Source organism: Pipistrellus kuhlii, unplaced genomic scaffold, assembly GCF_014108245.1.
Source record: "Pipistrellus kuhlii isolate mPipKuh1 unplaced genomic scaffold, mPipKuh1.p scaffold_m20_p_18, whole genome shotgun sequence".
NCBI lineage: Eukaryota > Metazoa > Chordata > Mammalia > Chiroptera > Vespertilionidae > Pipistrellus > Pipistrellus kuhlii.
In genome coordinates, this window is record NW_023425493.1 from 20,308,997 (window position 1) to 20,324,014 (window position 15,018).

Sequence of the window (15,018 nt, forward strand, 5' to 3'; positions counted from 1 at the left end):
GGGCCAAGGGCCAGAAATTCTGTGCCATTGGTTCAATCCATGCCAAAGCTCTTTCCCCATCTAGCTAGCTTAATCTCTGTTACCATCTATGCTTCGGCCTGCATTACTATACCTAGGTCCACACTTAAGAGCCACACGTGAGGCCCACACTTGGGCTGCCTCAGCTGATGGGCCTGCATGGCTGCTAATAGAGGGAATACAGGAACAAATAAGACACCTGCAGGAACAATGCATGGATGCCACCAATATAAGCTTTCATTATATTACCTGGGGCTTGGGAAAGACCATGCATCCTTTCAAACTAACCAATCTCTTACTCAGTCCTTCAGGGGCTTGTACTGGGCCCTCCCCATAACCAATATGGTATTTTACCCAGATTAGACACCTCCCCTTTATGGTCATTGCTTTGGCAGCTACTATGCATGCCTCAAAGTAGAAGGACCTCCCCCTGTGCCATCTTGGCTTCCATTGGGCACATGCCCAGTAGAGAAATTCCACCCACCCTCCAAAATGGCACTACCAGGCTCACTGACACGTTAAGTCCCTGCAGCAGAGAGAGGATGCTGTGACTTCCTAGTAAATGAGGCTCAGTGTCTGATCTTAATAACTGATCCCATTTGCTCCCTTTTTGTATTAATATCTAGCTAAGACAAATGCCTTTCCCATTAAACATTCTAGTTGCTGCCTATCGGCTTGGTATATTTTCTTTATCTTAGTGGAGTAAAAGAAGTGAAACTATCTCATTTTACAGGCAAGAAACTGCATATTAATAACCACGAGGTGTCTTGACCAAGGCCACATAGCAAGCAAGCCACTGGCTAAAGCAAAAATAGAATTCAGAATTTTGAAATTATGATATAACACTCTGACCATTAGACCAATGGCTACCAAATGACATTTGTAGAAAGATTATGTGGGAACCATTTAAAAATAAATAAATAAATAAATAAATAAATAAATAAATAAATAAATAATTTTAAAAACACCTTTGATTCACAGGTGTACAGAACAGTTCTCCTGGGCTGACTTAGTACCTTATATTTTTAAACTTGCCAACAGTTTTAATAGGTAGCTAGACTGCCAAACTAATAAAAATCCATTCTAGCAAAACTAAGTCATAGGTATGGAAACCAGAGAGCATTTCTACCTACCTAAAAACCTGGTCAAAAGGCTAGGTATTTAGCAAAGACCAAACAGCTACAGCCTTACTATGCACATGATATCCTGAGAAGTTGGAGCAGATGATTAATACTGATTTTCCCTCTAACTACTCCAGACAATTTCCACAATTTCCAAGTTAGAAGATGCATTTTCTAATTTCCATAACTCATGATAACCACCTAGAACTGAAAATCCAGCTGTACTTTTTCTGGTTTTTAAATCTTTGCCAGAAATGAAGATCTTTTAATCAAAACTTGGCTGAAATTTTGATTGATGTTGCTTGAGGCACACATGTGTCTACCCCATCTTTCTATCACAAAGGCAGGGTTTTAAAAAGCAATATTTATTTTCCATTGGAGAAAGTGAAAATATTGTTGACTCCAAGAGAATGATCAGGTCTTTGCTGATGGAGGGCATCTGGTGTCTCCAGTGGTTAGCCCCTGGTGAGTACTTACAATAACAGAATAACAGTGGAACACTGAGCACTGTGTAGAATACATATCTCACTTTATCCTTAAAACCATCCTGTGATAAGGGCTACTGTAACCTGATTTCTTGATTCCTTATCTCCACATATTCTCTTTCTTAATCAATCCCAGCTCAGAAAGACCACCCTGTTGCTCAAATTTGAACTTAGAAGACTTTCTTGATTCTATGCTATCTCTCAACTTACCTTTTCCTCAAGTCCCCATCTTACCTCATCTATCCATCAGCAAGTCCTCTCAATTTTATGTTCCAAATAGCTCTGGACTCTGCCCCATACCTCATGCACATATCTCAATGAGTGATCGCCCAAATGCCTACCTCTCACTTCGACTGGATACCCTATTTCTCTGGATCCCTTCCTATGTGGTTGGCAGACACATCAAAGGGATATTACATAAAAACAAACAATTAGACATTCCTCTCTTTAAAAAAAAAATCAATAAAATATATATATTTTAAAATCTATGCTTTCTCTTTTTTTCATCATGAGGTCCTACATAATCAGGCCCCACTTCCTCCGACCTCATCCTATGACCCATTCTTTAATGCACTTGCTCCACACTGGATTTAGAATCCCAAGTACAACAAAGCTCCTTCCTGATAGAGTTCGTTGGTGGCATTCTCTATGCCTCCCTTTTTGCCCTTCTGATTGGCTCTTCTTCCTATCTAAGAATTATTTGGGCTATCCAAGAGCATCCTTATTTTATAGCTTTAATGTTTGAGGTTTTCTGTCAGAGCACCTGTATATCTCTCAAAGACTGCTTCCTCTGTAGTCGTGTAATAATTTCATTTTTAATTCCTATTGCCCATCTCCCCCACTGAAATATGTATAAACTTGATGAAGGCAAGACTTTGCTTACTCTTATACCCTCTATGCCCAGCATAATATCTGGTATGTAATAGGCACCAATAAACATTGGTTCAATGAATGTTTGACTTTATTTTACAGATGAGGTAGGTGAGGTTTAGAGAAGAAAAAAAGCTTTGCCTGGGGTTATGTGACTAATGGCAGAGCAGGAATGAGACCAATGATCTGATTGTCAGGCCTAAGTCATAATACGGAACACTAATATTCCTAGAAACAGAGCTGCAGATAGATCACCTCCTCTACTTAGCACCTTTGTACTGAGTATCTCCAAGTCCTACCACATAAAATAGTCCCAGAAAAGGAGACATAAGGGCAAGTTGTAATCATATTATTTCCATTATACAGTCTAGAAAACTGAAGCATTAATTAAGTCTCTTGTGTGACATGTGGTCAATTTTTTAATTGAAATCAGAAGCCTCTTTACTCAGACTGTAGTTCAGCCCCTTCCTGTTTACTGGTTCCAGGAGCAGCCTTGTGGGTGTCGCCGAGGAGCATGTCAGGAATGCAGATTCTCAGGCTCCACCCCAGAATCTGCAGTCTAATGAGGTCCTCTAGCAATTCCTATGCACATTATAGTTTAAGAAGTACCGATCTAGACCATCTGAAAAGACACAGTCCTCTACCCAACCCCCCCCCCCCCCCGAGACAGAACTGTGGGCACTGCCAACCTTCACACCAGTTTCTTAATGAAGTGCTGACCTGGTTTCTCAAGCCCGGTTTCTCAAGGTTGACTCCAGCGTGACTGGTCCAAAGCCTGTCGTCCTTACCCCACATTTCTAATAGCAGGCCAACCGGCATGTGGCCCAGCCCTTCTACAGGACAAGAAACAGTATCTGCAGCCTCAGCCCACATTGGCTTCGGTCTTCCACTCTTTCCTGATGAAAAATAATGCCCCGAACAAAGCTCTTCTCCCCTGTGAAATAGAGCCCCTCTGTTAGAATAAGCCACTGTTAACCCCTAAAAGTGTGTGGACAATTCCACGGTTAAGCCTGGCTACTCCACCTTCTATCTTTCTGCTGCTAAAAATTAGGTCTCCAAATTGGCAGTTGAAATAATGCCCTGTCCTTAGATCTGCACACCGGACTCAAGTCTGGGGCTCCGTCTTCATCTCTCTCTGCCACTGCCTCAATTGTTCAACACTCAGCCTCTCTCACTTCAAGTTCAATAGTTCCCTCTTTTCCATGAGTCCCTTGGCCTCTCTGGTACATTCTCCATATAGCTGTCAGCCTTATCTTCCTACCAAATCTGCTCAGGTTACCCCCAGACCTAAAAACATTCGAAAGTTTCTCTAATGCAGTACTCGCCAACCTTTCAGACCTCATGGACCACTGGTTGGCGACCACTGCTCCAATGTATGCAACTTAAACACAAACATATACAACAGCTGATAACATTGTTCTGCCCTTCAATCCATGTTTGAGGAACTGGTGATTATGCTGAAATGCAGGTGAAATGGGTCCAAAACATGGAAATGTTCAATAGGAATCTCTTGCCTTCACCATCTTTCATCATTCAGGTATCTGTCCATTGATAAGTTCAGCTAACAAATATTCACTGAGCTCCTAGTATGTGCCCATGCACTATTGTAGAAACATACATTAATATTAAAATAGGGAGCCACCAATGCTGCCTGGAACATAAAGGACAGTTTGACATGGGTTCATTAGATAGACAAAGAGAAGAAGGCATGCCTAAAAGAAGGAACAGAGCATGCAAAAATGCAGAGGTGGGACAGGTAGTGTATGTTTGAAGCTTTGGACAGGAGCCAAAATGAGAAAAATATGCCCCATAATGGCCCCTGTGGAAGGGAAGAGGTGGGGCAGGGTCATACCAAGTCAGGGGGGACAAAATTCTGATAGGAAAAGGCCACAAATTATATTAATTCAATTTCAGAGGGTGGGTTCTCCCACTTGTAAGAAATCCTTTGGTCATCTTCACAAAGTTTTCATCTTAGGAATCCCTCCAGGTATTGTTACATCCCTGGTTCCTGGTAAGTCTGACTCACATGCAAGTGTGATAGAAAGTGTTAACATTCTACACACATATCCACACCCGCCCCTCTGACTCTTCTGAGAATTAACTGACCAATCACTGCATGTCACTGTTGCTTTTCCTAAAAACAAAGCTCATTGCATGTCTCCGTGTCCAGAAGCCTCAGAAATGATAAAACCTAAACCAACTACAATAATAAGGTAGAGAACTTTCTGGAAGGTTGTGACACACCTAAGGACTTGGGAATTGGCATAGGTAAACCATGTCTTCGCAGTCCTCCTGATCTGTCATCCTCTGATGAGGGTTGAAGTGAAATGGCTGATTAGCCTTCTCCTGGTCAATTTTTCTTAACTGGAGAGGAGGCGTCGGAGGTCACAGTGGTCCTCAGCAGGCTTTTGGTGGCTGCCCTGGGTGACTCCCATCAGGAAGACAGTGAGCAGAGTGGTTCTGGGCAGATGATTTGGAATCAGTAGACTAATGCTCAGACTCCAGCTGTGGCTCTTAATAAATCTCTCAAGTTTAATTAATTACTTAAAAATTAAAAACTTTCTCAGTTTTCCTATCTAAAAATGGGGATAATAATAGCTCCCTTATAGGGTCATTAGAAGATTTTATAAGTTAGTGTATATAAAGCATGTAGTCCAATATATAAAGCATGTAGCTCAATAAACAGCAGAAATTATTAGCTCTTATGACAAAAGGATCTACTCAACCACACTCCATACTCCCCTCTCCATCCCTCACTGCCCCCGCCGGGTGTGTGTGTGTGTGTGTGTGTGTGTGTGTGTGTGTGTGTGTAGTGTGGAATATTATTCTACTCAATCTTCCCACCCCAATTAATTCTTCATTTTTGTCCCACCCAGAATCCTTCAGCGGACAGTTCATAAATCAGTTTGGCCTGAGATAACCTCATCACTAGAAAGCAAAGAATAATACTCACCCTGCAGACTGCAGAGGAGTTAGTAGAGCTAGAGACAGAGGATGGGAAGGAAAAGGGAAGAAGTGAAAGGGTGGAAAGCTTAGGAGATGAAGAAAGTCCCACTGGCTTATATAGAACAAGCCAGTGTTCCCTCGGTCTAGATCTAAAGGTGTTTTTTTTTTTTTTTCTGATTAATAGAGACATCAACAATCAACATAAAATCAAAAGAGGAAGGACAGTTTTACCGTAAGATACTCCCTAGACTAAGATGGAAGGTCACAGGGGAATTTATGAGTTCAACAAATGTCTTTTAAGTGAAGGCCTGCATGCTAGTCACCAAGGCCGCGTGAAGCCTGAACGGCAAGCTGGCCTGCACCCAAGTGTGCATTTGAGTGGCCAAAGCTTGGAGCAGACATGCAGCCCTTTGAGGCCAAAAGAGGCCATAATAAATTAGCCTGAAACTCACATTATCCTCTAATGACAAGAAAATTGAAGATTCCAAAGATAAACTTTGAATGTATTTACTATAAACTCTAAAAAAAGACAATGATTTAATAAAAAAAATTCTATTTCTCAGAGATTGCTGAGTGTACATGTTGATTACAATATATCCCTTCACTGACAAATCATAGATAGCACATATGTCTACATGTATATACATACATATGTACATATGTTTAGCACCTACTCATATATTAGCTTTAAAATTAGGTAGTTGTTTTTTTTTTTACTGATTGTTTAAAATCACAAATCCAGGACACTGAAGGAGTTTCAGCATTAGCCTTAAGTTGCATTCATTACCCAAGTCCTTCTTGTCCTTTCTATTATAAAATAAAATCAGGTGAACCTCTGAGATTCAAGCTATGGCTCAAAAAGATCAAAAGGGCCTACAAATCTAGGTAATGTGTCCAGGACATGCATTCCCTGTCTCCTCCAGACCTGCCTAACCTACTTGCCCACCCTCATTTCTGAAGTTTGTCCAGTTCTATCTTGCTGACTATTTCATTTCCATTTATCCTCCTCCCTTTTCTCCTTTTCCGTTCCATGGTCTATTTGAAGCCTCGGTAGTATTTGGATAACTCAGTGGGCTGACAGCGGGATGAAATGAAGCATTCAGAGAGGGTCCGGAGTGGGGGAAGAAAGTGCACATTCTTTACAATTTAATGATCTTACTGTTTTGATTTGTGTGTGCATTTTTTATAGGCAGAAAATGTGTTTCCCCATCAGTTGGTCACTGAGAACTTGTACCTCCCACTTAGAATGTCAGCTTCACTCTTTCTGGTTTTTATTCTGTTCTTCTGGAGCATAGGGAGCAACCATGCTTGGGAGATAAGCAGCCACTGATAAAGCTGTAGCTGAATCTTTCTCTTGTTAAAGAAGGGTTACCTGTTAAACACACGAAAAGCAACTAAGCTGGTTGAAATGCTGCTGCTGCTGATGATGATATAAATAAAAAGCAGCTACTGATGACTGAAAAATTATTATGACTAAAAACTGTGTTTGGCCCTAACCACTTTGGCTCAGTGAATGAAGTGTCAGCACTCAGACTGAAGGATCTGAGGTTTGATTCTCAGTTGCAGGCTCCACCCTTTTGGGGCACATGCAGGAGGCAACCAATGTGTCTCACATGGATGTTTCTCTCTGTTTCATCCCTTCCCTTCCACTCTGTCTAAAATTCAATGGAAAAAATATTCTCAGGTGAGGATTAACAAAAAAAAAATTTTTTTTAATAAAAAATAAATAAAAACTGTGTTTGGTTATTTACATTAATTCTCTCATTAAATCCTCATAAAACCCTATAAGTACTCCTATTTCCTATTATCTTCATTTTGTAAAATAAGAATAGTGATAACACAAATCAGTAACTTGCTTGAGGTCACAGAACTAATAAATAGCAGAGATAGGATCCAAATTCAGATCGCACTGACCCTGGAATCTGTAATTGAACACTAAGCCAAGTGGTAATTCTAGGACTAAAAAGGCTTTCCTAGCAATGTGACTAAATCATCTTCTTAGAAGTTTCAGGAAAGTTTTAACTTACAAATTAAATGCAATTCTAAAAATTTTTTAAAAATTATATCTTCAAGGAAGACCTGGATTCAGTTTTCTAGGGAGTGAATGGAGAACAAATGACCAAAACTCATCGAGAGAAAGAGAATAAAACTTTGGCTATCCTTCTGATCAAAAGTTCTCTAAGTATAACCTTAAGTATTGCCCACTAAGATCATGCTCAAGTAGTATTTGTGCTTGTAATATATCACTGCTTTTTAAAAAAATCCCCTGGTGATGATAAATTATTGTATATCACTTCTTTCCATGTTCTTATAGCCAAGTTCTAACTCTTCTTATTGTAAAAAATGCAGCATAGACTTTAGAGCTGAAAGTCATTCAATATTTTTTTCTTATTTTACAGATGTGGGAGGGGAAAAGCCCATAGAAATAAACTACTTTCCTCAAGCTTGAAAGTCTTTATACCCAAGAGCCTGGGCTTTGGGGTCATAATGGTTTAACCATATACTAGCAATATTCTGAGTCTGTTTCCTCATTTGCAATAGGGCATAATAATATACTGAAATGTATTATTATTATATTATAGCAGATTGTAGATTATAATACCATAATGTTATATTATACTATTGTCTAATTCTATAATAAAATGTATTCATGCCATTTATTAGCACACATAGAACACAGGAAGAATCAATATCACTGTCATCATTATCACTGACCCAAAAGGACAGAGCCCAGACCTTATGCTTTTAACTCCCTGCCACACAAATGGCTTGTATGTGCGGAGATGGGTCAAGTATACACATCTAGCTCCAGGGACTCCAAGGCCCACCTCTGAAGTTGGATCAGAAAAACTCATTGAAGAGGTTTAGCAACCAAACATTCATTAAACAGTAAACAGTCACAATATGAGACCTAGTTAGTTATTGCATTATTGACCTAGATTTGTGTTTATAAAACTTAAATAGATTTATGTCCTTTGGAAGAGCTGATCCCATGGGCAACCTTCAAAAAGGATGGCTGCTTACAATTACTTTCAAGCAGATCTGACAGCAACCTTTTGAATGGCTTCTTGATGAATGACATAGAAAGAGAGCCTAAGTAAAGTTAGAAAGTTGGAATAATTTAGAAATCAAATTAATTATGGGCCCTAATGAGGTTAACCTAACCACACATAAAGTTAACACCTAATGAGAAAAAGATAGCTATGAGTGTGAAAGATAAGCGAGACTATAATATTTTTGATAAATTTTAAGTTAAACACATTTATTTGAGCTCCCTAGGAAGTCAGGGTAATAATACAAAGGAATCATTAATGATGATGTGTATATGAAAGTAAATTGCATAGAAGAAAAGGAAAGGGCTTAAAGGAGAGTGGGTGTATTATAAAATATGAATAAGAGAGAACTGAAACTACCTAAATTTTATAGTTTCTCTGGAGTTACAATTCTGTTTGTTCCTCTATATCTCCAAAAATATATAAGCCTTAAAGAAACTTGCAAAAATATGCTATGCAAAAAATGCTGTTTCACTATTTTTTAAAAGAGACAAGCATTATTCTGGATTTTCTAAGGAAAGTCAAAATCCCACAAAAAAGTGATAAAAATGTACTTCTCATATGGAAAATAGGAATCGTGCCATTTATAATAATCACTTTCTTGCTTTTTCCTACTTAGTGTTGACTGTATAGTGAATGTTTTCAATATTATTCCAAACATCATTAATTGTAGCAAGATATTTCATAATATGGTTGTACCATCATATGGCTGCACTATATAATGGCCATTTAATTTTGCTTTATTAATTTTTTCTGCCCTTCAACATTACTTATACCTTCTTCAATTTTCCTCTGGGGAATCCATGGTTTTTGGGTGATGCTGACTCCACTCATGACTTCAAGGTCAGAATACTTGACCCAGGATTGAGCCATATCATCTCCCTGATCTCGGGAATTAGACTGAGTGCGGGCAGCACCACCCTCAAGTTGCAGGAAGAAGGGCAAGGAATACGGGGTCAGGAGAAAACCCCTACCTGTACCCATGTCCCCTTTCACGCTGTTTCTAGGAGAAATAATGCCCATGAGCAAGGGAACATGGAGGCTGTGTGCTCCTTGAGGCTGGGAGCTAGGTCTTATTCATATGAGATCTTCATTCCCAACCCATTGACAGGCACAGAGCATGCTGGTGGGACTGCCAGCTGCAGCTGTGCCATTGGACAGCCCCTATGTGGAATGGAATGAAGCTTAAACAGGTTGGATGGAAGGAGAAGTCAGATCCAGTACTTAAGACTTCTTTTCTCTTAAAACAATGTTCAATAGGCTTGAGGAAAAGCAGAAAGGGAAGGAACCTGGCTGATATTTGGGCCATTGTTTACTATTTTGAAAAATAAATGAACAAAAAGTAATATCCAGGATATGAATTAAACCTCATAGTTTATGAAATATTCTCAGGACATTATCCACTTTCAGCCTCAAAACAACACTGTTGGATAGAAATAATTACTCTGCCTCACACTGTGGATGCAAGCATTGAGACATGGGGGAATTAAGAACATGGTTCAGGATCATGCAAACAGCAAGTTGCAAATCTGACCATCAGGTGGGAGTTTCCGGTGCTCACAGACCTGCATCAAATCAGCATGTGCCACTGGGTCTGGATTGATCTCCCTGCCTGCTTTTCTCAGTTTCTTCTCCTCATGCCCACATGCCTAGAAAGAAGCTGAGGGCCCCATTTATACAACTCTGGGCTCTTTCCACCAAGCAAGAAACAAGGCTGACACAGTTCATTGTGTAAACACCAGTGGCAAGTGACAGTGATTTACGTCCAACCTGCAAACTTCTGATTACCAACCAGCCGCCTGCTATGTAAACAGATATAAACAAAGATTTAAACCAGTTTACACGGGGCAGTAAATAACTTAATTTCTCCCCAAAACAACCCTTGCGGCACTTGCAAATGTAAATATTTAAGCTAAAAAACGACGCCGACACTGTGATGTAAGCTTCCAGTTTCTCGATTAATTGGAGAAATTGTGCCAATGAATGCCCCTTGTGTGCTCCTGCCTGGGGTGGAGATGCAGGGTCGGGCAGAAATCCCACTGTTCTGGGGAGAGTCTCATTGGGCCCAAGAGCTAGAAACAATCCTGCCACCCTTAGATTTTCCTGGTCCTGAGACTTTTCTCTCCCCCTCAATTATTCTTCACCGCACTGCCCTGCAGACAGCTGAGTGGGGTGCAAGTATGTGAAAATGGAGGTAAGAAGAGGTGAGAGGAAGCAGCCTCAACTCCCTGTGATACCATCCTCGCTGGAGAGTAACCAGGGCACTCACTGCCTGTCGACATGTGCCTATGAAAATTGACCCAGATCCTATGAAAATCATATGCAAATGTATTTTTCATTGTCAAAAGCTGTTGACTATACCTGCCAGAATCCACTGAACCAGAATGCTGCTGCATATAAATTTTTCATCAGAATTATTTATATTCTATTCAACCTGGCTCTTGCCTCCTCAAACTGGGAGGACAAGGAATGGGATTGCTTCTCCACCTCTCATAGGTGAGTCTGATCTCGGATCGTCCTGCCCTGGAAAATCCACCCACATTAAGAAGGCTGGGTATTGCCTTGGCCAGTGTGCTCAGTGGTTAAAGCATAAGCCCACACACTAAAGAGTCACAGGTTTGATTCCCAGTCAAGGACATATATCTGAGTGGCAGGTTTGATCCCTGGCCCAGGTCAGGGAGCATGAAGGAGGCAATCAATCACTGTGTCTCTCTCACACTGATGTTTTTTTCTCTCTCTCTCTCTCTCCTCCCCTCCTTTCTTCCCTTCTGCTCTCAAAAACAAACAAACAAAAAAAAAACCCACAACAATAAAACTTTGAAAAAAATATCTACTATAGTCAAACTTCTAATAAAGACCTGTGTAAGAAATAAATTTTATTTTCTTAATTTATAGTAGCGAAAGCATAGCTACTATTTATTGAGTACAAGGAGTTTCTTTTTCTGAAAGTTTTCTGCTAAGGAAACAGTTCTTTTTCTGAAATCATTTAATTGAGCAATTGGCACAAGGCAGGTATTGGGCTGGACATGTGCTATCTCTTTTAATCCTAACCCAACACTGTGATGTGGGCAGTATCCTCAATTTACAAAGAAAGTTAAATAACTCGACTGGGTTTGGTCAACTGAAAAAAAAAGGGGGGTGTGTGTTTGTGACTGGGACATGAGCTCCAGCATGACTGTCTCCCTCTTCACCATGCTGGGAGCTTCTGTGTTAGGTTGCCATGTTGTCAGAAGACAGGCGCTAGATCTCATGTCTCAGAGTGTGTTCACAAGGGCCCAGGAAGAAAAAAGCAAAGAGGCTATAATGACAATACTAACAGCCCAATGAGACTCCCCCCAGAACTGGGGATTTCTGCCCGACCCTGTACCTCCACCCTAGGCGAGAGCACACAAGGGGCATTCATTGGCACAATTTCTCCAATTAATACTAATACGTATTGAGTTTTATGCTCTAAAAATAAATTTACTAAACCTTATGTTTTATACATATTAATCTAGTCTCCAGATAGATATTATTACTTCTATCTTCATTTTATAGAGGAGAAAGACTGAGGCACAAAAACAAAAACAAAAACTTCCCTGCATCACACAGCAAATAATTATCTAAACTGGGGAGTGTCCAGGCAGTTTCTCTCAGAGTCTCAACCGTAAGTCCTGACTGTCCTGATGAGGACGTTCCCACACATAGAATGACACTTGGGAAGCTCCTAACACTTACTTTAAAGGAAAATGATCATCAGGGCAGAGATTCTTTTCATAAAGCTCCCAGGTGGCCCTGGCAGGTTTGGCTCAGTGGACAGAGCATTGGCCTGTGGACTGAAGGGTTCTGGGTTTGATTTCAGCTAAGGGCACATGCCCAGGCTGTGGGCTCAATCCCCAGTGTATAGGAGGCAGTCAACCGATGGTCTCTCTCATCACTGATGTTTTTATCTCTCTTTTTCTCTTCCTCTCTGGAATCTATATATATATATATATATATATATATATTATATATTAAAAAGCACCATGTGAAACTCTATGGGATCTCCTATGGGAAAGAATAGATCCTCAGAAAGCACACCTGGTCGACCTGCCTGTCATAATTACACAAACAAATAAAATAAGCACTGGAAAACTCAGAAGCTTTTACTACTACGTACTCTCAAAACAATGGTCTGGGATTTACAGGAGGGAACAGGAGCAAGGTATGGGATATGGAGAACTTTGAAGACCAGAGGCGATCCAACTTACTTCCTGACTTTACTCTCTGCACTTTCCTCCACGTAGTAGCCAGGTTTGCATTCATATCTGCAGGCGGAGCCCACGTCATGGTGGCCCTGGAGGCAGTGTGGCAGGAGCAGGTTGGCATTGGGGATCGCAGGGGGGGTGTTACACTCCAACTTGCAGTAGGCTTCAGGGAGAGACCAGAGCCCATCCTCAAGGCAGGTCAGCCATGGGCTCAGTCCTAACTCCAGGAAAGAGAAGCAAAGGTGCTCAGAACAGAGAGTGCAAAAATACCACAGCAGAAAGAACTGAAACCTGTCAATGTATTGGCATTCTTGGAAAGGACTTTATTCTTTGTTGGGCAACTTCTCCAAAAACTTGGGACAAGTGTTTCTCCTATATTTATTACCCACAGAACATCCCATGTGACCTATTATACAGAATAGAGGTCAGGTAAGTATTCCCTGACAGTATCATGGGAAGCATAATAATGGATTACCTTCCCATAGTGCTTATTATAAGCCAGTCATTGCTGTAAGCATTTTACATGTAGTAATTTATGTAAACTTCAAACCTCAAAAAAACCTATGAAATTGATTTATTATCCCCTAATTTAGGGATGAGGAAATTGGGTTTAGGTAACTTGCCCAACTAGAAAGAGACACAGGCAAGGACTGAACTCAGGCAGTTTGGCTGTAGAGCTCTGTGCTTAAACACCACACCATGTGCCTACTAGAAGGCATGGTTTCTCCAAGTTGCAATCCATGAACTTCTCATGGTCCCATCACCAGCCCACACCTGACCTTCTACATCAGAACCTGTGAGCAAGGGGCTCAGGGAGCTGTATTTGTAACAAGCCATTGTTAGGCACAGGGAAGTGTAGGAAGAGGTAAGGAGAAGGTGTGTAGTCAGAGCCGGTTTTCCTCCCCTTCATCTGTGACTGGCAGTAGAACAAACCTTATAAATGAATTCTCATTTATGAACCAGAACTAAAAGCATCACTCTCATAGGATGGGTGTAAATATTAAATTTTAAAATGTGCATGAAAAAGTGTAGCTTTCTCCTTAATATTATCAGGACACTGCTAGTTGGCTTGACTCCGGAGGACATACAATCAAATAAAAACAGAAGAATGCCTTAGTTTCTCTCTGTAAGGAGATCCTGAGCCAGGAATCCTTCCTGGTTGTTGGAAAGAGTGATGTTGCCTTTGTTGGTGTTATTAGAAGGTGGTCCAGCAGAGCACATGGAAGAGGATTGGGGTGAAGGGAACATTCTCAAAGTACCCTCAAAGGAGAGAAGGATTAAAGGGACCCTGCACACAGGGTCTGGTCAGCTGAACAATACCTTGAAGCTTAGCTGGTGGGACACAGGAGATGGAGCAACGTTGTAGAAAGCTGGTTCCCTCTGGGCAGGAGAAGTTTGCGTAATTCACCAGAGCTGGGTCGGGAAAGCCACAATCAAGGGGCATACACCTCACTGCCCGGTCCCAGTGCCCTGAGGAGCACGTGAGCAGAATGTCCTTCTAGAAACAGAGAATTTTCTTCTGTAAAGGTCACATCAAAACATTTATCCAAAAAAATCTTCCTGGTAATTATTTGTTCAGACATTCAAAACAGGTACAAATTGTTTTGTCTTTCTCCCTCTTTGTATTAACATACAGCCTCCCAACCTGATACTGATGGAAGGCACCTATTTGTATAAGAGAACCACTGAGTGGGGATGTTCTGCCAGGCCAGCTATGGGCTGTCCTCCATGTATGCCTCCTGCTCCACTCTCCACCCTCCCCTACCTGCTTGGTGCCCAGGGATACTGGCCCTTGTGTATCTCAGGCCTCTGACCAGGACACAGTGGCAGAAGATTAGCAAGTAGGGAGGGAAAGAGAGGTCAAGGTGCTGATTCTCCTTCTCCCTCCCTAGAAGGTTACTGCAGTTTTGCTCCAACCTTCAGCAGCCCTCTCTGTACTGCTCTTGTGCTCTCTTCCTGCGGGGTCTCTAACTGCTCCCTACAGTCAACCTTCCAGGCCTTGAGTGCTAACAGCTATTTCCCCCTGGGAGACTGCACCAACTCTCTGTACTTTCCCTATTCCCTGCTGCTACCTTTGCAAGTAGTCCCTTTCTTAAATCCTCCGAAATTGCCCACTTCTGAGCATGTCATCTGTTTCCTGCTGGGACCCTTATTGATAAAGCAACTGATAAAGCTATTGAACATTGTCATCTCAGTTGAGGATGGGGCACAATATCTAAGGACAGTTGAGAATTATTATCAGGACACTTCTCTGATAATTTCTATCAGGCACTTTCCAAACCTTGTGGTTCAACTTCAA

At 41.1% G+C, this 15,018-nt stretch overlaps 1 protein-coding gene across 2 annotated transcripts in view; it reads right to left on the reverse strand.

The window, feature by feature from the left end:
- PAPPA2 (pappalysin 2) overlaps positions 1 to 15,018 on the reverse strand; it is a 295,333-nt gene that overhangs the window by 46,493 nt on the left and 233,822 nt on the right. For both annotated transcript variants that reach the window (XM_045583190.1, XM_036442074.2), the window contains exons 16-17: positions 14,040 to 14,217; positions 12,723 to 12,936 (exon numbers count right to left, since the gene is read on the reverse strand). In XM_045583190.1, coding sequence (XP_045439146.1) covers positions 12,723 to 12,936; positions 14,040 to 14,217 — 392 coding nt within the window. The remainder of the gene's footprint in view (positions 1 to 12,722; positions 12,937 to 14,039; positions 14,218 to 15,018) is intronic.